At 33.4% G+C, this 22,956-nt stretch overlaps 2 protein-coding genes across 4 annotated transcripts; one reads left to right on the top strand and one right to left on the bottom strand.

Annotated features, from left to right (window-relative positions):
* The first annotated feature begins 412 nt into the window (after positions 1-412).
* Positions 413-9,493, top strand: prel (preli-like). 3 transcript variants are annotated; one of them, XM_089706223.1, is made up of 7 exons: positions 413-642; positions 1,022-1,193; positions 1,512-1,619; positions 6,675-6,780; positions 7,017-7,166; positions 7,579-7,768; positions 7,820-9,493. In XM_089706223.1, exons 2-6 carry the CDS (start codon positions 1,102-1,104, stop codon positions 7,726-7,728), a joined length of 606 nt encoding a protein of 201 aa, XP_089562349.1. In that variant the 5' UTR covers positions 413-642; positions 1,022-1,101; the 3' UTR covers positions 7,729-7,768; positions 7,820-9,493. The 3 variants fall into 3 exon arrangements, with proteins under 3 accessions (XP_089562349.1, XP_089562348.1, XP_089562350.1); XM_089706222.1 differs by having other exon boundaries at positions 7,579-9,493; XM_089706224.1 differs by lacking the exon at positions 413-642 and adding an exon at positions 780-952 and having other exon boundaries at positions 7,579-9,493.
* Positions 9,494-19,947: 10,454 nt separating this feature from the next.
* Positions 19,948-21,619, bottom strand: LOC149480225 (putative methyltransferase-like protein 15 homolog). The gene is given in 3 exon segments (XM_089706549.1): positions 19,948-20,980; positions 21,031-21,329; positions 21,418-21,619. Coding segments are annotated over 3 exon segments (1,359 nt in total). The 5' UTR covers positions 21,489-21,619; the 3' UTR covers positions 19,948-19,991.
* Positions 21,620-22,956: the final 1,337 nt, after the last annotated feature.

Genomic DNA, 22,956 nt, shown 5'->3' with positions numbered 1-22,956 from the left:
TACCTAACCCACAACCTAACCCGATCGATGACTCTTCGATCATAATTCGACGAGCTACTAGAATATATTCTTATCTAATACCAATTTTTTATAGAAATCTTAATATAATATATAAATCATGTTTGTCCTCAATGGACTCCTTAACCATAAACCACATAACCGATTATAATAAAATTCGCATGTGCAGTTCGATCCAACTTGAGAGATAGGACAGTTTAAACATGTAGGTACCACGGGCGAAGCCGGGGCGGACCACTAGTTATATTATAGATTGATTCCGTTCCACAGTCCACAGTCCACACCACAGTCCACACCTTGGTCCACACCCATCCTGCGCGAGTTTTGTGATTGTGAAGCTATATTATGACACATGACATTGACGTTAATAATTTATAGTCTGTTTCGTAATGTTTTCAACTTCAGTCTGGAAATATCTGTGGGCTGTGGCTGTACTTTATCAAAATTTTATCAAAAACACCTGAAAATAATATGGATATTCAAAATACTTCGCTAGTTTGTTGAGTGAATAACTCATCGATCATAGCTGATAAAGACTTAAAAAGAATTTCTGTGCGCTTAAATGATACACTTATTATCCCACGCGTAAACGTGCTCAAGTGATTAAATTTCTCCGGCAAACAGGTAAAATATTAATTGTATCTTTTAAGTTATTTTGCTTCGTAATTAAATTATTGTCTTAACATAACTTATCCATCACATGGTGCTCAATGAACTACATGTGCTGAATACATAATATTGTATAACCACGCTCGATCTATAGTCCAATGTTTTCAAATTAATTATTTATTATTATATTGCTCGTATTGGAAGTTGAAGTACGTGACTTCAGTCAGAGAGATAGATGGTTTAAATTATTCTAAGGTCCACACTGTGAAGAGTATATGCATTTGACCTACTTAAATTTCGTGTTTATGTAACGTGATACGATACGGTGCGATTATAGTTACCTATATGATATTGATTTCTATGTGTTTGATTGTTGTATGTTCTTGTTTTGTAGGTTGGCGCGTGAAGAATGGCGCACTGAGGTCATTCTTTGTTTACAATTCTCCATTCCGGTAAAAGTGATAAATCGTAAAAATGGCAAGATATTATGAGAATACGACTGTGTTTAATTTTAGTTGGGACCAAGTGGCACGCGGATACTGGAAGAGGTATCCAAATCCACAAAGGCGTGTATTTTTTCTTATTAGTAAGCTAAATTTTAACATATAACCTTGTAGGTTGCTAATTATAAATGGAATAATAGATGTTATGGTGCATAAGTTTTATAAAATGTAGGTATGCAAAAATTGATAAAATCCAATAGAGAATCCAAGAACTTAATTTTAAAAGACGCAATATATTTTAAGGTAAAATATTCATAAAATTTAATGTACATTCAGGACCAATAAATACATACACAACACAAGTTAAAAATATCCTTAGTGTCATAATTATCCTTATATACAAAGTTAAGGAAATGATTCCCTCTGACTTTTTCATTTCAGTACTCATGTGCTTTCCGAGGATACATGGAGCAGATGTGTGAAGGATGGATGTTTATACACAAAAAGACTGTTAACTAAAACAAATAGAGTACCAAAATGGGGAGAAAGGTAAGTTCACTTTAAAGTTATACCAATATAACTGATATTACAATGAAATAATTGTATTTTTTTCAATGCTTCATACAGTGAAATATATCTTATCTATGTCTGGATCCTCATAAAAACTAGGATCAAATGTTTTTAACTTAACTTACAAAGAAAAGAAAATAAGGCAACACATTAGTTATACATTATATTAGCATACTGGGTGAACTCCGTTTCGCCACCAGAGACACCTTTTCTTTGCTATAAACCTCACGGAGCCCAAGACCTTTCCAACAAATGCAGTACTGTGGAAATCGGTTCGTGTGTTTTGGAGTTATAGCGTCAGGAAGGAAAACCCGACTTATTTTTATATAGTAGATTTATAGTTATTACTATGTGATTGGGTAATATTTGTTTATTATATTGTTCTATCGATATACAAATTGATAAGAAAATTATATTAAAATTTTTATCTTCTGCAAGCTCTAAACTACTTAATATTTTTTTGAATTTGAATAAAAATTTAAATAAAAAAAATGCAACTAAGTGTTACCTTCAATTTCTAATCTTTTGAATTTGAAAGATTGTATATTTTTGAGTCATAACAGATAAACAGGATTAAATAAAAATACCTACATTCAGAAACTACAAGTATAATAAATCTCTGTATGATTTTTCATGATTTGAAAATATTCTATTTATTTCTCTATATTTACTGATGTTTGTAATAATTGGAGTAATAAATAAACACATGTTTTAATTGTTTTATCCTACAGAATCATTTTTTAATTGCTTGTATCCGATAAATATTAATAAAATAATAATTTATAAATAAATAAATATTAAAATAAATTAAAATGCATCTATCTGATGCCTTCCATAGTTAATTTCTTTGAAACCTTGAAGCGCAACAAGCTCTTAACAAGATAGAATGGTTTTAAGTGAGGTCACATGCAAGGTTATTGATTGAACAGTACTGCGTCTATTAATTTTTGTATGTATTAGATATTATAAATGTTTTTGGATAAAGTGTGTATCAAATATAACAAGAGAAATAATGTAATGTAATATATGCTGAAACAACGTAACATAATGAGAAATCAAGTTAATGTTACTATATCTGTGATATTTTATTGAAAAATGTTCATAAACATATATAAAAATAAAATGATAGACTACAAATATTTTTTAGGTGTGACTGATAGTGATAATATTATTTTTTCTGCTTCTCAGCTGTTGTATATTTATTTCTATACCAATTATAACATACATATTATAAATAATTAATGCTTGTAGAATTGTTCCAAGTCTTGTTTATGTTGAGATATCATTGTGTTATTTCAAATTTATCTAAATCTTATGTATTTTATCACATCAAAATTTGAGATATCTTAGATAAGTACTGAGTGATATCTTAGATAAGTCATCACAGATTTAGAAGCCTTGAGAAATAAATCCATTTAGCATTGGCCATGACACTAAGTTCTTAATAATTTGTTTATTTATAGATAGGACTGTAATTAGTTCATAATTTTTTATATAATATCATAATTGCGAAAGTTTGTGAGGATGGATGTGTATCTGTATGTTTGTTACTTTTCCCGCAAATACTAATGAACCGATTACAATGAAATTTAGCACACATGTAGAGGGTAACTTGTGTTTCCCTCCCCTAAAATCCCACGGGAACGGGAACTATGCGGATTTTTTTTTCGAAACGCGAGTGAAGCCGCGGGCGGAAAGCTATTATTAAATAAAACTAATGTCTGTTTTGTTAATATTAATACTTATACTAGCTGTCCCAGCAAACATTGTTCTGTATGACTCTTATCCAGGGCCCCTTGAAAATTTCCAACCTGTAAATTGGATTATTAACCCCTCAGCTGTCGCGGCGCGCCGCGTCAAAAAGGTGCTGTCTGTCGGAGAAATTCGAGCGGTCGGCGCTGATTTGCCGATTTTTTTCGATATTAAAATTTGTGATATAAACTTTAACCTGTGACACTCTTGTAAATTTTGATGCTAACTAGATAACCAAACTTTATATTAGTTACCTTACTTACTCCCTGGCGTGTTTATTTTACTTATTAGAAGCATTTTTTCCCACACATTTTGAAAAAATATGACATTGTAAAGAAAAATACTCATAAAAAAATAATATCAAGGTATTTTAGATTTTTATTTTTGTATTTTCACACTAGAATAGACAATCTTTTGAGTGAATATAACAAAAACATAGGTTTATTTTATAAAAATTCGAGAAAGTTGAGTATGAATATCATCGTTTACGCATGAAAATAAGTGGACGCGATCTCCACATATGTTCATACAAATACAGACTTTACAGTCTGCTCCAAAATTAGAACATTTCAAAAATTTTTGCTACTTTTTTTTTATTTTTATTTTAATCAAAACTAGATAAAAACTAACAGTAATTTTTACTTTTTTTAAATATTTAGGTTTTTATTAATGTTTAAAAATCGTCTTATTCCTAAATGACTATATGGTGGACTTTGTTCTAACGTCTGTATGTATTATAACGTCTCCACATCAATTTTAATTTTAATTTATTTTTTCTTAAAATTAGCGATTAAGAAAATATTTTTTGTGGTAACAATAGCATTATGAAGAAATGCTTTTTATTATTTATTTTTTCATGCTCTTAATTATTATAATATAGTACCTATAAAATGAAATGTTGTCCAACTACAAATCGAAAGGCACTGTATCCATACAGAAAAATGTCTAAGCTGTACAAAAGTGAAATCTACATTTAATTATACCATAACTTAATTATAAACCGTTACATTTAACTTATAAATCAAAAATTTCGGAAATTCGAGTTTTAAATATTTTTTATAAAATACAGCTTATGTTAAGGATAAAAATCAATAAACTTAAAGATTCAAAATAAATAAACAATTATTATACATCTAAATGTTTTATTTACTTAAATAAATTTTACTTAACTGACAGAAAAAAAAATTCTTATGAAGCTTTGTGTCTGTACTATTTATATACTCATGTGGTTGTAATGTGTGGTGTTGACGCCAACATTGGCCAATAAATAGGAATATTTGCAACTTAGCATAAATAACGTTAACTTCTGTTCATTTTTTCTTATACATCGGACACAACGACCGCCTCGAGACGACGCACATACGTAGATTTCAATTATTTAGGCGGCCAAAAATATTTTTTCTGGAAAATATCTCTACGTACAATAGGAAATTAAAATAAACCCTTTTTGATCCGAAAAAAATATAATTATTGATTATACAACATATTTACATCGATAAAATACCAAAAATAAATATTATTTTAAAATTACCAAAGAAATAAAAAAAAACTCTTATGAATTATTAGTTACAAGCATAAACATGTTTAAATATCATATATCTACATCTTAAATATGTATTACAATCAAGTAAAACTACTTAAACACATATTTTACTTTGAGAGAATTCAAAGACTATTAGCTATCTCCAGAAGTATTTGTATCCTCATTGGGTTTGGCAGCCATCAACATTTCTATAGTTTCAGGTAGGAATACTTTGTTCTTGTTTCGCTTTTAACAACAAGTCGTAGCAAGGGAAATGTTTTGGGTTTGTTGCTCTTATTATTTCATATTGCCGTCTTGAAAGATCAGCTTCCACAAACATCTGAAGTGCTTGCAGAGGAGTCAGCGGAGGTAACATGTCGTCGTCGTTATTCACTTTACCTCTAGAATAGGCAGATCTATATTTGCTAGCTTGTGTCGGCGAATTAGTAATTTCTTTGAGAACTGTTGAAGCATTCCTTTGCCCAGTGTTTTATAAAACGGATTTTGCGGCATGGATGATGACGTCATGCTCCAAATTCGCGCGAATTTCTTCCGTTTTTCTTCTTTTGCTTCGCACACTTAAATCTTCGAAAAATTTTGCTGGCCTACCTTGAGGAGAAGCCGATTCTATCGGAATCTCGAAAGTTCCTTCTAACCAATCTCGGTTGTTTACTAGGAAAACTTCTTCGTGTTTACTGGCTTTCATCCATCTTTTCATGAATTCGGTTTTGATATAAGAATATCTTTGCTTCAAATGCTTTTTAGCATTTTCAGTGACTCCATAACGTATCAAAAGAAAATAATCATACGAATCGAGTTTTTCCCTTAAACTTGGTAAATTTTGTCTTTATACCTGTTCAAACAGGTACTTCTGAGTCACTATTTTAGTACCCGAGGCACCAGACGGACCTAAAATAAAAAAATAATTCGATTTAATACAATTTAGCACTAACTTGGTATTTTTCTCAATTTCGACCCCTTAGATTCAAATGCTCTTATTTTCAAAACGCGCGGGTTTCCGCGGCCAATTTTTTACTGGTATAATAGAAAAATAAGTGAAGTATTGTAAAATAAAGAAAACATTGCTCGGACGGACCCTTAAGTTAGTCAAAAGACATATTTAACTGTAAGAAACACAAAAAAACGGATTTTTTGATAGAGCTATCTTTAAAAAATAAAAAGTTTATCAAGGGAAGTAGAAACTATTAATTTTACTGTTGAAAAACATAGGTTCTTACCTGAATTACTGCAATCCATCACTGTCACTCGAAAATAAGTAGTTAGAAAACAAATATGGATTTTACAAAAGTTGTAAGTTTAGGAGCACCGAGAACAGACACGTACACGTTAAGCGACTATCGAATTCGGACTACCCTAGGGAAACATTTGTGCGTCTACGAAGGGTGGGTAGGGGGTGCCTATTGTATTCCCGGAACTGTTTACTACCTGATTAAATGGTTATCTTATCTTTAGTAATTTTTTGAGGTGGCGAGTTTTGGCCGCCTAATTAGTTGAAATCTACGTATGTGCGAGGGTTTAAGCTGAGGAGTTTGTTTGTTTGCTTTAACGCGCTAAGCTCGAAAACTGCGGATCTCATTTGAAAAATTATTTCACTGTAAGATAGTCCATTTACCTAGGAAGGCTATATTATATCATCACGCTAAGACTAATAGGAGTGGAGCAATGCGGGTAAAATTGCAGGGCACTGCTACTGTGTGATGTGTGTTCTAGAAATTTAATGCTCTTTGCATTAATTACAGATTCTTCAATGCAAAATCGGTCAAAATTATAGAAGAGAGTGTTGTGGACCCTGAGAAGAAAGTGCTGGTCACATACACTAGGAATTTAGGTTACACAAAAGTTATGGTGAGAATTGTTTTCTTTTTGAGAATTTTGTTAGGTTATTAAGTTATTGACCTATTGAGTACCTATATGAACAATCTTCATATTTCATTACAAAATAGAATCTCACAAAGTTTACTTTTTTTGCAACATACTCATTACTCTTACTGTCTAGTGCAATAGCCAATTCACATAATATTCTGTTGTTTGTTTTACATACAATTTAGTTGTCTTTCATATTAAATTTGTTTTTATTTCAGAGCGTAGTAGAGCGAGTAGAGTACCGTCCCTCAGGGCCCTCCCAAACGGTGTGCGTCCGGTCTGCGTGGGTCGACTCGCAAGTGTTCGGATTCTCGCGGGCCATACGCGCGTTTGGAGTCGAACGGTTTAGGAAAAACGCTTCGCAAATGGTGAGTGATTATTGGAAATGTAAAAAATTGTTTGTAATTTCTTGTGATTTTGTTTGCATTCGTTTAGATATTCTACTGAGTGCAAGTTAAAGTAAAGCCTGTAAGGATTAATGTACTCAACTTTAATTATTGTCCTTTGTTAATTCGTATTTAACAGCGGGAAAAGAAACAAAAAAAAAATAGTTTTATATGTTTTATTTTGGGTAAGTATATGTATAAGACATGCATCTAAAATTTTAAATGTAATGATGCATATTCACGAGCAGACTGTCAGTTTGCTCATGACCATGCTCGCTGTAGTTTTCAAAATGTGTTGATAAATAAAACAATGAACAAAACCGTTAAAATCTCTGATTTCCACTTGAAAAATCTTGTTTTAAACTCCACCAAAAAGTAATTAATTGTTCACCAGGTAAGCGGGTTCAACTTCGTGCTGCACAACATGTTCCCGCGGCCGGCGCCGCACGCGGTGTCGCACGCGCTGAAGGAGATGCGCGACGCGGCCGCCGCGGCCACCGACCGCGCCAAGGCCAACGTGCTGTCCTCCGTCAACCGCACGTAGGACTAGCGGGCCCTGGGGCCAATCACACAGTTACAATAAGGCCCTAGGAAAACTTGGGCCCTAGCCTGCCATGTCACACAGTTACAATAAGGCCCTAGGAAAACTTCAGTTGTTAAACGTTACAAACGATCTGTCGCTACAATACGAAGTGAAACGGGCTCTAGGGCTTGTGTAGTCGTTACAATAAAGCCCTAGGAAAGTTTAGTCGTTAAAAGTTACAATTGGGCCCTAGAGCAGTTAAGTCGTGAAATGTTACAATTGGGCCCTAGAGCAGTTAAGTCGTGAAATGTTACAAACGGGCCCTAGCACCTGTGCAGAGGCAAGGTGATTCACGACGTGAAACGGGCGTTAGGGCCTGTATTGCCAATAAAAGTTACAATTTGACCCTAGGAAAAAATTTAGTCGGTTGTCATTAATTGTTTCAATCGGGCTCTAAGACAGATTTAAAAGTTACAATAAAACGACGCCTTCTCCAGGTTTCAATTTCTTACTACACAACATGTGGCTGCGGCCGGTGATGTTACAAACAGACCCTAGGGCCTAGGGCCTGTTTGTAACATTTTATACAATAAATGTAATAAGTGTTTGGATTGACTAATAAAGCCTCATATCGATGTTAGCATTTGTTTAGCAACAATGAATCAACATTTTGCAACACATGTATAAAAGTTCTCATCCCATCATTTGAACATTGTTGAAGTTTCCAGCAACATTGTTGATCAACTGTTGCTAAACAATTTACATGAATATGACGCTTAAATATAAAAGTGTTCATGGCCGTGGCGGTAATATGGTTACATATAATAAGATTAGTTTCAACAAAATATTCAGATAGGTACAGGCCTGGTTAGGCGTTAAGTACATGTGCTGATTACAATTTAGGCTAGTAGATTTACATATACAACTAATTATTTCAAAATTTAATGTCTATTTTAATGTAAGATGACTAGATCGTAATCAGACCTGAGTAAAAACATGTAAATAGTATATCAGTAAAAATATATAATTTTAATGTACATAATAATATGAAAATAACAAGTTTCTATTGCAGACTATTAACAAATCATTTTTAACAAAAGATTCTTTAAGTTCATACATACATTTTATAATCTATTATGAAGTTTACACGGTCTTAGTTCATAGTTAATGTTAATTTAAGAATTTATCGCTTATTCCAATTAAATGGGTTTCTATATCACCTAAGAATTACATTTCTGCACATTCGATCGGTATTTATTGCAAATTTGTAGTGCCATATGGACTAAGGTCGTGTAAACTGCTTATATGTTCAATTCATTAATATGGATTTTATTTTATGTTTTCATTATATGTTCATGTTAAAAATCCTTCTATAAATGCAGGACATCATGGGGATTTTTATTTTCTATTAAAAAAATTGGTTTAACACTATAAAAACAAAAATGTTTTGGCATATAATCTTAGTGTAGTAAATAAAATTCACTTTATGACTACTTACTAAATATTCAACTTTTACTTTTTTGGTATACATAAGTAAATATACCTTATAAATATATAAAAGATAATGCAAAATGGAGAAAATGTGTCAAACGTTAATTTTATTAAATAATTACGTAACTAGTTTCATAATAAAAATCATAATAAATCATATTTTATGAATATCCAATATTTTCGGGAATGGAGGATGTTAATGCTAAAAAATTGCATCTATTGTAAATTTGTATATAAAGAAAAATCCCATCATTACTTACAGATTATTTAAGGGCTGAAATTATACATTAATTATGTATATTAATTATAAAAAAATCTGTATGTGTAAAATTATTAATTGTATAGAAAAAAAGACTATCATTTTTATGTAAAAAAATCATCTCTAAACTTATTATAGAGACGTATTATTCTACGGTAAGCAAGTATGAAATATCAAAATAAACAAATAAAAACATTTTAATATGTTCTTGCAAATAATATTTTTGCCAAATTATTGAAAAAGTTTCGTCTCTTGGTACTCACAGAGAATTGCATTTAGTATAATATAAAAATAAATTAATTGTGAAAAAATGGATGCAATAATTGTGTATTACAATCGTAATAAAATCGATCGAAGAATGCATAATTGATTTAACGAACGAATATTGAATCGAGAGTATGTATAAATATGTATTTAGTGAATATACGTGACATTATTAAGGTACTTAAATGTGTTTGATACTTTATTTAAATTTTAACCTACAAAAAGATTTATTTTCCTCGATAATGTTGCGTCTGATTGTACTTTGCATTTTATTTGATGAACGAAATTATGTTGACTTATACCTAAATATACTTATAAAGTTTGTAAGTCATTGACACCTTTTCATAGCCATAGAGGCTTTATAGATTTTTAGCTCTAAACTTTCTCTATTTAATAGTACTACAACTCAAAATTTTATTAATTTAGGCACTATTTAGCATGTTATATTTAACGAATTATCGATATTCCACTTGGTAAAGATTTCTAACAAATAATAATAAGTTACTCTGTGTCTATGATTTGTGAGAAATAAAATTTAAAGTCCCAAAATACTCTATGAATTTGGTCATCAAAAAGGTGTCATATACTTTTTGAGAATCATACGCCACTGCCATATTAAATCGTCAGTATGAAGCTACGCGTACCTATGTATGTAATGATATTACGTAATTTCTCAATAGTATTATTCCGTATTCCATCTCGCTCTAACTCGATATTTTAACTAAGCTAAAAAGAGACGATATCATTACTTACACTATTTCAAAAATTTTAGACTTAATCATTAAATAAATTGATAATATTCTAGCAATACATTTATGCAGGAATTACTTATTCTCAAATAGCATTAGCGTAATATCATTGGTTACCACATTCCGGCGGTGGTACAGTCGGCAACGTAAATTGTGTTGTACTGAGTATTTAATCATTTTATCAATCAAAATCATCAAAGTAATTACTATCTTGCTATTCTTGTAATTAGGATTATAGGGAAACAAAATGGACAGATCGTTGCTGACTGTATTTGTGCTTCGTTTAAATGTCAGTATGAAATTTAATTTTGTTGTGAAATAACTGAAAAAAAAAGGTTAATTTTGAATGTTTTATTTGTAATGCTGCTTCAAAAACAGAGTGTTGATTATGAATGGCAAATGTTCAACTATATTTTTCTTGTAAATAAATAAGAATTGAAATTGTATCGTATTTTTATTCTATAGTATCGTATTTTTATTCTATAGTCTATGGCAAAATAACAGCTTGTTGATAATTTACATTTAAAATACAACGATGAACGATAAATTGATAATAGTTACCAGCTCTACAGTGTAATAAAGAAAGAAATAAACATTTCAAAATCATCCGTTTGTTTTATTTCGGGCGGGGATTAGAATCCAAATAGGTTGATGAAGACATGAGGCTTGAAAGCAACGGTTCTAATATCCTTATTGCAAAATAAAAGTTCTGTGTTACAGTCCCATCTACAGTGTCTAATTGAGATAAAATAATAATTACTATTATAAGAACTTTATAAGACAAAATAACAAACTTGCTATCAAAATTATAATCTCATGTTTAGAGAATAGCAAAAAAAAACAGCATTTATGTCTACCATAATTAGTAAAGACAAGTGAACCAATTTCGATAGAAATTTGCAAAGGTACAATACAAATAGGCCGAACATATAACGAGGTGATGACCTTCAGACTTGCAATTATGTAAATACTTGGCACAGAGTGGGTGTAATGATAAATGATATTTTAGATTTTAGCAAACATTCAAATCATGCGATATTGGAACACACTTGAGTTTAGCGCCATCTAGTAAAAGATTGCATTCATTGCAACTGGTGGTTATGTCTATGTCGTGGTCATATCATAGATTTGATCATTTCATGATATGAGTGGCCATTTCACGAAATGGTCGCATTTCATGAAATGGCCAACATGGTTTGATCAGATCGTTAAATCGTCAACGTTTCACGATATGGTCATCCACATTTGGCCAGATCGTATAAAATATATAAAATCCATAAAACATTAAAAAATTCTGAATATTTTTAGAACTTGTTTATTGTCATATAAGTTAGTGCCACGGCAGTGGCCGGCGAATGCCAGAAGCGAATGGTTTTTGCAATAGAAAACATTTAGGTTAGGTTAGGTTAGACTTTAATAAAGAACGCACGAGCCGAGCGAGCAAAGCGAGCGTGCCGCGGTAGCGGCCGGCGAGTGCCAGAAGCGAACCGCTTTTTAAAAAAAGGAACAATTATAATAACATAGGATATATAAATATATTTATGTAAAGGATTTTAGACGCATTTTTTCCTCAATATAAGATATCCGAATTTTCCATAGTACTCGAACCTCTTCGTCGTAAATTATTTGCTATGACTTTCTTCATATGGTAATAAAACGAACTATGAAGTTTTAAATTGCGAATAATTAAATTTTTGCCAGCGGCCGCCATCTTATCACATAAACACAGCGCTTGCAGCGCCTCTACCAATAATTAATGTAACTATTTTACGATATGATCAAATAATTTTGATCATTTCATGAAAAAACCGCGCGTTTAGTTGGCCATATCGAGAAACGATTTCTTATCATTGATCTGCCCAAACCACATCATGATGTGGCCAATAGACATTCGAGCATTTCATGAAATGCGACCATTTCACGAAATGATCGATCATATCATGAAATGAGCAAATCTACGATATGGCCACGACATCTATAAATCGAAGTTATTGTATTATACAATGATATTAACTATATATAGAAACAAGAGGTAGATACGTCATCAACGCACCAAAAATGCTTCCGTGAATAGGCATGACGACAGTATCCATAAATGATCGTATTAGTGTTTTTAAGGGAAAATGTATAATAGATAAATTACATATAGTGACTTAGAAATCTTAAAAACATTAAGATTAACGAGATTATCAATAAAATAAAACATTGAAATACTGCAGTTGGCCATTTTGACTAAAACACACGTGACGTCACGCTTAAGTAAACAACTCACGTCAGATGTTTTTTGTTGTTATGAATATGTTGAGAATACGCATTTTTATTTATTTTCTATTGTTTCACGTATGCTTTATCGACTCAGAACAGAAATATAATTGCGAATTCACGGATACATGGTTCGGGGTTCTCCGCGCCAACTTTATACAATCATTTCTTATTATTTTCTCGCTTAAAATAATTACTAACACATTTTTGAGCATTATTTTTATGTGGATTCACACTGCAATACTGCACACCACTTATAAACTTTGAAATTCGTTTCTATAACACATATTAAATAAATATTTTTTTAATTTTCTTCGCAATGCGTACAAATAATTACGTATTTACCAAAGTGTGACGTCACGCCTACGCCATGACACCTGCGAGCTGTTTTGGCACAGTTAATAAATATTTTTTGGAAAATGGCTTTTATCTTCGTTAAATTTAAGTATATTACCGAAATATAGGGTTTTTCTTGTATAGCAAACGTATACACACATTATGGAAGACGATTTCAAAATCTTTCGTCATGCCTATTGGTCCTATTTGGGACCAATGCAATCAGTCAGATTGTCACCGGTCCCAGTGAGCGCATGTGCCGATAGGTACATTAAAGTTCCCGAAAATGCCTTCCTGTGTGTTCAGAAAGTGCACGTATTCGTGCAAAAAAATAAAGAAAGATAAAGGAATATCATATCACAGGAAAATATATTAAATTATTACAGTTTATGAGTAAAAATAACAATTTACAATTCTTTATGAATGACACATGCTTGACACTTGTATAGAAATAATGAAAGGGATAAAACATTGCTTCAATCACTAGTGTGACAAAGCTAGCGTACACTGTGTTCAAAGATTATCATGTAGGTACGATTATTGAAAATAGAACGGTTATTTTATTAATTTCGATTTGGGTAAATACTTGATTATTTTTATATTTAAATCCACAAAGTGCATGTTATTAACAAATATATCTATTTATTATATACAAAGAAATCGTGATGGCAAAAATGTTTTTTTGCAAAAATGATGTTGAATATTATTTATTTATTTATTTAGCCTTTTGAACTGGGTGAGGATGGTTTTTTTTTTGACTGTATAATTTTCTTAGTGATTTTTATGTATAATCCTATAGAATATCTCTCAGCTCAGTGTGCCTTCTGGCAAAGGCCTCCTCCAGTAGTTTCCATTGTTTCCGGTCTTTGGCTACTCTCCTCCAATTGGGTCCCGCGGTAAGTTTAAGCTCATCTTCCCAGCGCATATGTTGACGTCCTCGACTTCTCTTGCCATCCCTTGGATACCAGTTAGTCACAATTTGGCTCCATTTTTCTTGTCTAGATCTCAACATAATATGGCCGGTCCATCTCCATTTTTGGAGGTCTATTCTTTCCAGGATATCAGTCAGTTTTGTTTTCTCTCTTAATTGCAGGTTACTGATTCGATCTTGCCTTTTTGATCTTGTGATGCTCCGTTCCATGCTTCTCTGGCACTTTGCTAATTTTTCTCGATGGTATTTGGTAAGGGACCATGTTTCGCAGCCGTAGGTTATGCAAGGAAGGATACAGGTGTTGAATACTTTTCTTTAGGGTTGTTGAGGATTCCTCTTCCGCTTCCTCATAATGCGGAAGTTCCGCAATATTTTGGGTTCCTCAACCGCTACCGCATCCTCAAAAATTAAAACAAAAAATTCCTCTTCCGCTATCGCTTCCTCAAAATTTAGAGGAAATTTATGAGGATGCCGTATTAACGACAACGCACTCGCTACAGCGCGATGCCGGGCCGATCTGATTGGGTGGCGAATTTACAAAGACTCTATTCGACTAGGTTTTATTCGTATGTAATGTATGAAAATATCTCGACAAAATCTAATCGATTTGAGTCACTTTTTTACTGAGATAGATTAGGTTTTGTCGATAATATGCATAAACAAAATCATATCTGAGTTCGACTCGTGACTCAAATAGTATAGTATAGGCTAGGCTTTCTAAATTCGCGATCGGGCGAGCGAGACCATACCACCCGCGCTGCTTGTTTCTGCATATAATTTTTTTTCCAATTAATAAGCTCGAAAACTGTTGGACCAATTAATATTTTTATTGAATATGAACACTGAGTAAGATGCTTTTTTATCACAAAGGTGCAATTTTGCTAGTAGTAGTTAAAATATCAATATGTACAGATAGGAGAGTGGCTTTTGTTTTAATTTTTTAATTTTAAAAGTTTTAGTTTTTAATTTTGATTATAATTTCCTATCATCCTCGTCCTCATCCGCTTCCTCTTCCGCTTCCTCATCCGCATCCTCTTCCTCAAAAAAATATCCTCATCCTCATCCGCATCCCCTAAACTTGCGTGTGAAAATTCCTCTTCCTCCTCCTCTTCCTCATAATCACTTCCTCAACAACCCTACTTTTCTTTTTATTGCCATGCTGTGATCTTTTAATTTTACAATTTCCTTCAGAGACCAAAATCTCTTCCATCCATTAGCAATCCTTTTATTTAGTTCCTTAGTTGTTTGGTCTCTTGGGGAGATTATCTGACCCAAGTAGCAATATTCGTCGACATATTCTATTTGTTGATCTTCGATTACAATGGGATCCATTACCGAGTTGGTCATCAGTTTTGTTTTTGTTATGTTCATTTTTAAACCCACTTTCGAGCTCTCTTTATTTAGAGATTTGATCATCTTCCCAAGTGTCTTTGGATTTTCTTCCAGAAGAACAAGATCATCCGCAAATCTTAAGTGGTTTAGTTTTCTTCCAGCTACGTTGAGGCCTAGGTGCTCCCAGTCCAGATTACGAAAGACGTTCTCCAGAACTGCTGAGAACAACTTCGGCGACATTGGGTCACCCTGTCTAACTCCTCTCTTGATTCTGAATTCTTTACCCAAGGCTTCCAATTGGATTTTTGCTTTGCTGTTTGAATATATATTCTTAATAATGTTGACATAAGCAGCAGGTATACCTTGCCTTCGTAAGCTTTCCCATATTGCTTTATGACTAATACAATCAAATGCTTTAGCATAGTCTATAAAGGCTATGTATAATGTTTTGTTGAACTCATTATACTTTTCAATAATCTGTTTTAGTGTGTGGATGTGGTCTATTGTAGAAAAGTTACGTCTGAATCCAGCTTGCTCTATTGGTTGGCTTTCGTCTAATTTTGCGCTTATCCTGTCCAAAATGACCTTTGCGAAAATTTTGTACACATTCGACATTAAGCTTATAGGTCGGTAGTTACTGATGTCATCCTTTGCGCCTTTCTTATGTAGTAGGATTATATGTGAAGTTTCCCATTGTGTTGGTACATATCCAGATATCGAAATTTGGTTGAACATCTTGGTAAGTATTGGTACTAGTTCTTCAATAGTGCCTCTTAACATCTCGTTCCTTATTTTGTCTGGTCCCGGAGCTTTCTCCATTTTTAAACTTTTTATTGCCTTTTCCACTTCACTCTTCAAAATATCGGGTTCCCTATCTGGCATGCTTTCTGCTGTTATACTTTGAGATGGTGGTAAATTAGGATGGTTGTGTGCGTCTTTGTTAGAGTAAAGTTCTTTATAGAACGTCGTGGCTAGTTCCTGTATACATTTCCTGTTTGTGATAGTATCTTCTTTTTTCCTTAGTTTGGGCACCCACTCTTTTCCTGATTCTTTCAGTTCTTTTAGAGCTTTTCTTACACCACCTGTTCTCATTACTTGTCTCTCTAACACTTCTAATCTCTTATTTTTGCGGTCTTTCCTCATATTTTTGTTGATTTGTTTGCTTATTTCTGTAATTATTTTTATGTTCTCTTTGTTTTTTCCTTGGGCCAGTAAGGATTTTCTGCGGTTAATTAGTTGGATGGTTTCATCGCTAAGCGGGTACTTGTTTTTGGTTTTGTTGGTATTAATAGTTGTAGCAAGTTTATTTTCCAATTTTCCATAATTTACTGTGATGTCAGTTTCATTTTCAAATGTTAGTTCTTTAAAACTATCTTTTATAGACATGCCAATTCTTTTGTAATTTTCCGTGGTGGTTAGGATTGAGTTATAAGTGGTAATGTTCTTCCTTCCTTTTTTTGGTGGTAATGCCAGAATTGTACTTCTGACCATCCGATGATCTGTGTTAAAATTTAGTTTTGATATCACGCTTGTATTTGAAAACGCCTTAGGGGAATTGCTCATCATATAATCTATTTCATTCTTATATCTGCCATCTGGTGAGATCCATGTCCATTTATTTTTTGGATGTTTTCTGAATATACTGCTGAGGAGAGTTAGGTTGTGTTCTAACAAGAATTCCACAAGCTTTTGGCCATTAGAGCTTCTTTTGCCATATCCGTATCTGCCCAAAACATACTCCTCCTCATTTTGTTTTTCCCCAACTTGGGCATTAAAATCTCCCATCAGTATGATATGGTTGTTTGCATAATTCCTGATAACTTTTGCCAGGTCGGCATAGAAGGACTCTGTTTCTGATTCTGCAGCTTGCTCAGTTGGTGCATATGCTTGAATGATAGTCCAAGTCTTTGTATAGTTTGGTAATTTAATGTTAAGCACTGCTATCCTTTCAGAGATACCATAGATGTTTTGTATTTGTTTTTTCAGAGTCGTCTTTATGAGGAATCCAATGTTGAATATACGTATACATTAAAGAAAAGATTATCGCTACTGACAAAAAATGCTATTTGCTTTTCTGTAAATAGCTATTGAACATAAATTTTATTTGTGTTTCAGATAAAAAAGGCTTGAAGTATGAGCCTTTTTTTATTTTATTTCAACCTTTTTTTTCATCTAGGCACCACTATTATTATATCCTACAAGTTGGAGTGATGAACTTGTACGGGTTTCGGGAACTGCCTTGAAACGAATAGCGTAAGATCGGTCCTTATGGAATTCTATAAGGAGGACTATGCTCAGCAGTGGGTGTTTATCGGGTGAAATGATGATGACCGAAAACGAACACCACAGCTAGTAATAAATACTTAATACAGTTATATCTCCAAAAAAGTTTTTTCATTTTAATACAACATCATAATAATAATTAAATAGTAAATGAAATTGTCACATTTGTTTACTTGTGCAGGAAACGTAACATCTCTGAGGTAACATCTATAACATTGAACCTTCTGTGTCGTTAGTCTATGCCAATTACCATGGCAACTATTTGTTTATTTATATTTAATTGGTGAATTCTTTTGACTTTTGCTTACACCTGCGCGGAAGTGACAAACTATCTTTGTCTTTTTTGTTTATATCATTTTATTAGAGCCATCTCTCTTATACAGTCTGTGAATGTATAAATTAAGTAAAATGATACTTGTATTTGTGTGTGCCTGACACTGCATATGAAGCATTTTTTTTTGGATATGTCGTGGCCATATCGTAAATTTGCTCATTTCATGATATGACTGGCCATTTCACGAAATGCGACCATTTCGTGAAATGGCCAATTTAGTTTGGCCACATCATGATGTGGCTTGAGCAGATCAATGATAAGAAATCGTTTCACGATATGGCCAACTAAACGCGCGGTTTTTTCATGAAATGATCAAAATTATTTGATCATATCGTAAAATAGTTACATTAATCATTGGTAGAGGCGCTGCAAGCTCTGTGTTTATGTGATAAGATGTGGCCGTGGCAGTGGCCGCACTGGCGAAAATTTAATTATTCACAGTTAAAAACTTCATAATTCGTTTAATAACAATATTATGAAGAAAGTCATAGCAAAGAATTTACGACGCGGACGGTTCGAGTACTATGGAAAATGTGGATATCTTATATGTATTGAAGAAAAAATGCGTCTTAAATAAAATAATTTAAGACGCATTTTTTCTTTTAGGAAATATATTTATATATCCTACTATAGTATTATAATTGTTTGTTTTTAAAAAGCGATCCGCTTCTGGTACTCGCCAGCCGCTGCCGCGGCACGCTCGCTTTGCTCGCTCGGCTCGTGCTTTGTTTATCAAAGTCTAACCTAACCTAACTGTTTTTTATTGCAAAAACGATTCGCTTCTAGCATTCGCCGACCGCTGCCGCGGCACTAACTTAAATGACATTAAACAAGTTTTTAGAATATTCTGATTTTTTTAATATTTTATGGACTCTTTATATTATTTTATACGATCTGGCCAAATGTGGATGGCCAAATCGTGAAACGTTGACGATTTAACGATCTTCATGAAATGCGACCATTTCGTGAAATGATCGATCATATCATGAAATGAGCAAATCTACGATATGGCCACGACAGATATATATTATGAGTAGGAACGTATCTATACATAAAATATCATTGGTATTATAAGTCAAAATCACCCATCATTTAGAAATTAGTTACAACAGCGAAGTTGCAGGTTGAATCATTCTATGAGACCGAATATTATTTAATGTCCCAGAATATATTATAATAGTACCTACTACATGAGTACTACGTACAGAAGATTCACTCCCTAACAAAAGTCAACTATAGGTATAAATAATAGCTAGGCTCTATAGGTATAACAGCTCAGGGTTGGTACTTGCCGCCGATTTATCATAGGTACACGAACACAAGCCACGCGACCAACGCAACCCGCGCTCGACTGCCAACTTATGGCTGGCGTCCACTAGGCGGATCGGGCCGGGCCGCATCGCAACGCAAAAATACGCCGGCCTATGTTTTGTATGAAACATCGTCCATTAGCGACGGATCGGGCCGGGGCGGGCCGCAACGCATTGGCGGATATCGCTTCGCAGGCGGATTTCTGCTGGCGGTGCACTGCGGCCCGGCCCGCCCCGACCCGTCTAGTGGACGCAGGCAGGCGGATGTGAGCGGCGAGCGTCTGTTAGATAAAATCCGCCTAGGCGGTCCGCCGCGCCCCGTACAGGTGGACGCAGGAGCAAACAGCGCGTCCATTAGAGACGGCCCGTTGCGATGCGGCCCGGCCCGATCCGCCTGTAATGGACGCCTAGCATTAGTCGACAACGTCACGAAACATACCTCAACTTCGGAGTGAAACCCCTCTGGTATTGCCCTTAAATAATGTGAAGGTTTTACAAGGAATTATTTAGTAGTGTCCAGATAATATTATAATACTATACTAGGTTTCATTTATTTAGAATTTACAGTTATAACTTATCTACATATTTGTTTGCTTATTCTTATATTTAATTGCTCTTCTTCTGGTACAATTGAATTTATTTATATAAATAATAATATCAATAATGAAGGAATTAAATAAAACAAACGATTATATTTCAACATTTACTACACTATTATCTACAAAACAATACACTACTTAATTTTTATTGCAGCTCTCAATCTGGCACTCCGACTCCTTGGATTCCTGTCTACTTCCTCCTCTGTTGGTACATCTACATGTTTATTTAACGCTTTCCATGGAGTATCTAGGAAATTATTTATCGTCTCTTGATCTTGAACTAGCATAGGGTTCAAGTACCTCAGTGGCACTGGATTAGCTGTTTCATTTACTATATTACCAGCGATATGCCGCTTAACAATTGTATCTTCAAGGGAATGAAAGCATATGGTGATAAGCCGGCCGTTCAGTTTCAAATAATACTTAGCTAATACCATGCCATAGTTCAGCTCATTGAGTTCATTATTTACGAAAATTCGTAAAGCTTGGAAGACCTTTGTGGCGTTTGATTGTGGACGTTGTAGTTTATCCAATCTGAATTCATTAGGACAGCAAGAGTCTACAATATCTACTAATTCATGAGTCGTATCTATGTTCTTGATCATATATCTAGCTTGGATGATAGTTTGCGCGATTTTGGCAGCTTTTTTTTCTTCACCATATATTTTGAATATTTTGTACAGTTCATTCTCATTGGCTGTAGCTAGTACTTCCCTTGCAGTTATTTGGTTTGGATCTCGACCTGCGTCCATCCTCATGTCTAACAGACCATTCTTACTAATAGAAAAACCTCTCTCTCCATTGTCTAACTGCATTGATGAGCAGCCAAAATCAAATAATATGCCATCAATTGATGATTGCTTGATGCCATTGTCCTTCAATAGCTGGGGAAGCTCACTAAATCTACCTAGAAGTGGCACCACTCTATTTGGATATTTCTCCGCTAGTTTTTGGGCCCGTTCATAAGCATTGGGATCCCTATCTAATGTGATCAATTTACAATTGGCAGATTTCAAAATTTTCGTGGAGTGACCTCCCGCTCCAAATGTCATGTCAATATAAACTTCATTGTCTGCTGGTTTTAGGTATTTTATTACTTCATCAAGCATAACAGGTGTGTGATCTCTTTGTGGACGTGTTTGTGTTGAAAAATTACATTTATGAACAGCCCACTGCAGCCATTGAAATCTTCGTATCATTTTGATTCTTTGTTAAAGATTTTTTGGAAGAATCCTTTATTTTCTTCTTTTAAGTAATCAAGAACTTCATTAGATAAAACGAGGTTACACTCTTCAGAGTTCAGGCCGGTCGCCGAACTGTGCCTTGTTCTCTTATATTTGTTTTTGTAGTAATTATCTGCTAGTTTGTTCAAAGAGGCGTATTGTTGGGTGCAAACTTCAGAATCCAAAGCCTGGTTGGCGGGAGACTCAAAAGCGCTTTTAACCTTATCCCGTATAAGTTTACCGAGGTCTCTGAAAAAGAGCATTGTGCGTTATGAACAAAATTTTGCACATTAAAAAGTTGGCATTCCTACCTGTTCATAAATATATAAAAACTAACCTTTCACCCTTAGAAGTATCCAAAGGCCACTTTGCTATCAGCTTCGTAAATCTCTTATACTGTGTTGTCATCGCTATATTATGCTTTTTAACATATTTTTTGTAAATATGTTGAAACCGTATTCTCTTTAATTTTGTGAACCAATTCAAAAATTTGGGCAGAATGTCGAATTAATATGAAATTAAATTATAATGACATCTTGATGTCATATGTCATTAAAATTTGACATGAATTTGACATTAAGCCATTCGTTCAGTACTATGGTGAAAATTCAAAATTAATCTTTGAAGTGAAACTTCTCGGGGTTGGAAAAAAATTTAGTGTAACATTTTTCCGTTACGCGCCATCTTGTTCTTATCCCTACCACACGTGATTCGACGTATTTATGTCAAGTTGCATACCTATAGTGAATTTTTTTTTTAAAAATAAGGTCAAAGAAGTTTCACTTCTTACGTGTGTACACTAGTACACGCACACATTTTTTTAATGTTATTTTCTGTTGAAGGATACCTAATGTTGATAATGTTGAATATTTTGAGGTGTACATACTATTGGCATAAAACAGAAAAACAGTAAACAAATTGATATAATATGTATAAAAATGAAACCCGTTTTCCATGGTCACGGCATCACGCGTAAACGGGTGGACCGATTTTGATAATTCTTTTCTTATAATATTCCTTGAAGTACGAGGATGGTTCTTATGGAAAGAAAACATAAATATATACAACGGGCGAAGCCGGGGCGGACCGCTAGTTATATAATACTTTATGACTGATAGTACGTAGTCGTAGATACTATCTACTTTTGAAATGTTCAATAATGTAATAAGGTTTCTCATCGCTCGTTGATTATTTTATTAACATTTAATGCTTTTTTTTACAGCTTTCTTCTCTTCACAAAAAAGAATAAGTAATCTTTATGTATAGAAATTAAAAATAAAATGAAAAATTAAATGAAGATTGTTTTATTTACTTACCTATTTCTTGCTTTGTGAATTCGACGCTAACAAAATATTACATTGCAATTTGCAATAAAATTTTACTCCAACGCTTGAGCATTTTGCTTACAATTAAGTATAATTTATATTATTTGTAACTAGGATAAACTATGGCCAGTTTATTCCAAATCCTCTTTACACCTTGTGGGATAAGCAGTAATAAAAACTAACGGCTGTATAAATGTTGCGAACGCAGGAATGTCCAGGAAATATTATTAGCCGGATTAACTTTGTGTTGGTGCTGGAAATTAACGTGCTCTAGATTTAATTATATTCTGTATTGTTTAGTTTAATTATAATAAACAAAATAGTTTGGTCTTATCTCTGACCAGCTGACGGCGAATTTGAACGTATAAGATGAAATTTTGCTTATTATAATATAAAAGATAGGAATTTTTTCGGGAATTTGATATTAATTCATTTTTACACAATACTTTAAACGAGCTTACTTGGATAAGTATGTAATATTCATAGAACCACAAGATAGTAATTTCGAGTACCTACAGTTTGTATTTTACTGAAAAAATTCTCTCTCCTAA

Source organism: Colias philodice, chromosome 18 (assembly GCF_061535455.1).
Source record: "Colias philodice isolate Cphi_HAF_F1 chromosome 18, ilColPhil1 Martin Lab GWU primary, whole genome shotgun sequence".
In the NCBI taxonomy this organism is placed as follows: domain Eukaryota; kingdom Metazoa; phylum Arthropoda; class Insecta; order Lepidoptera; family Pieridae; genus Colias; species Colias philodice.
Note: the sequence above shows the minus strand (reverse complement) of the source record. Positions and strands in the feature narration are given on the sequence as shown.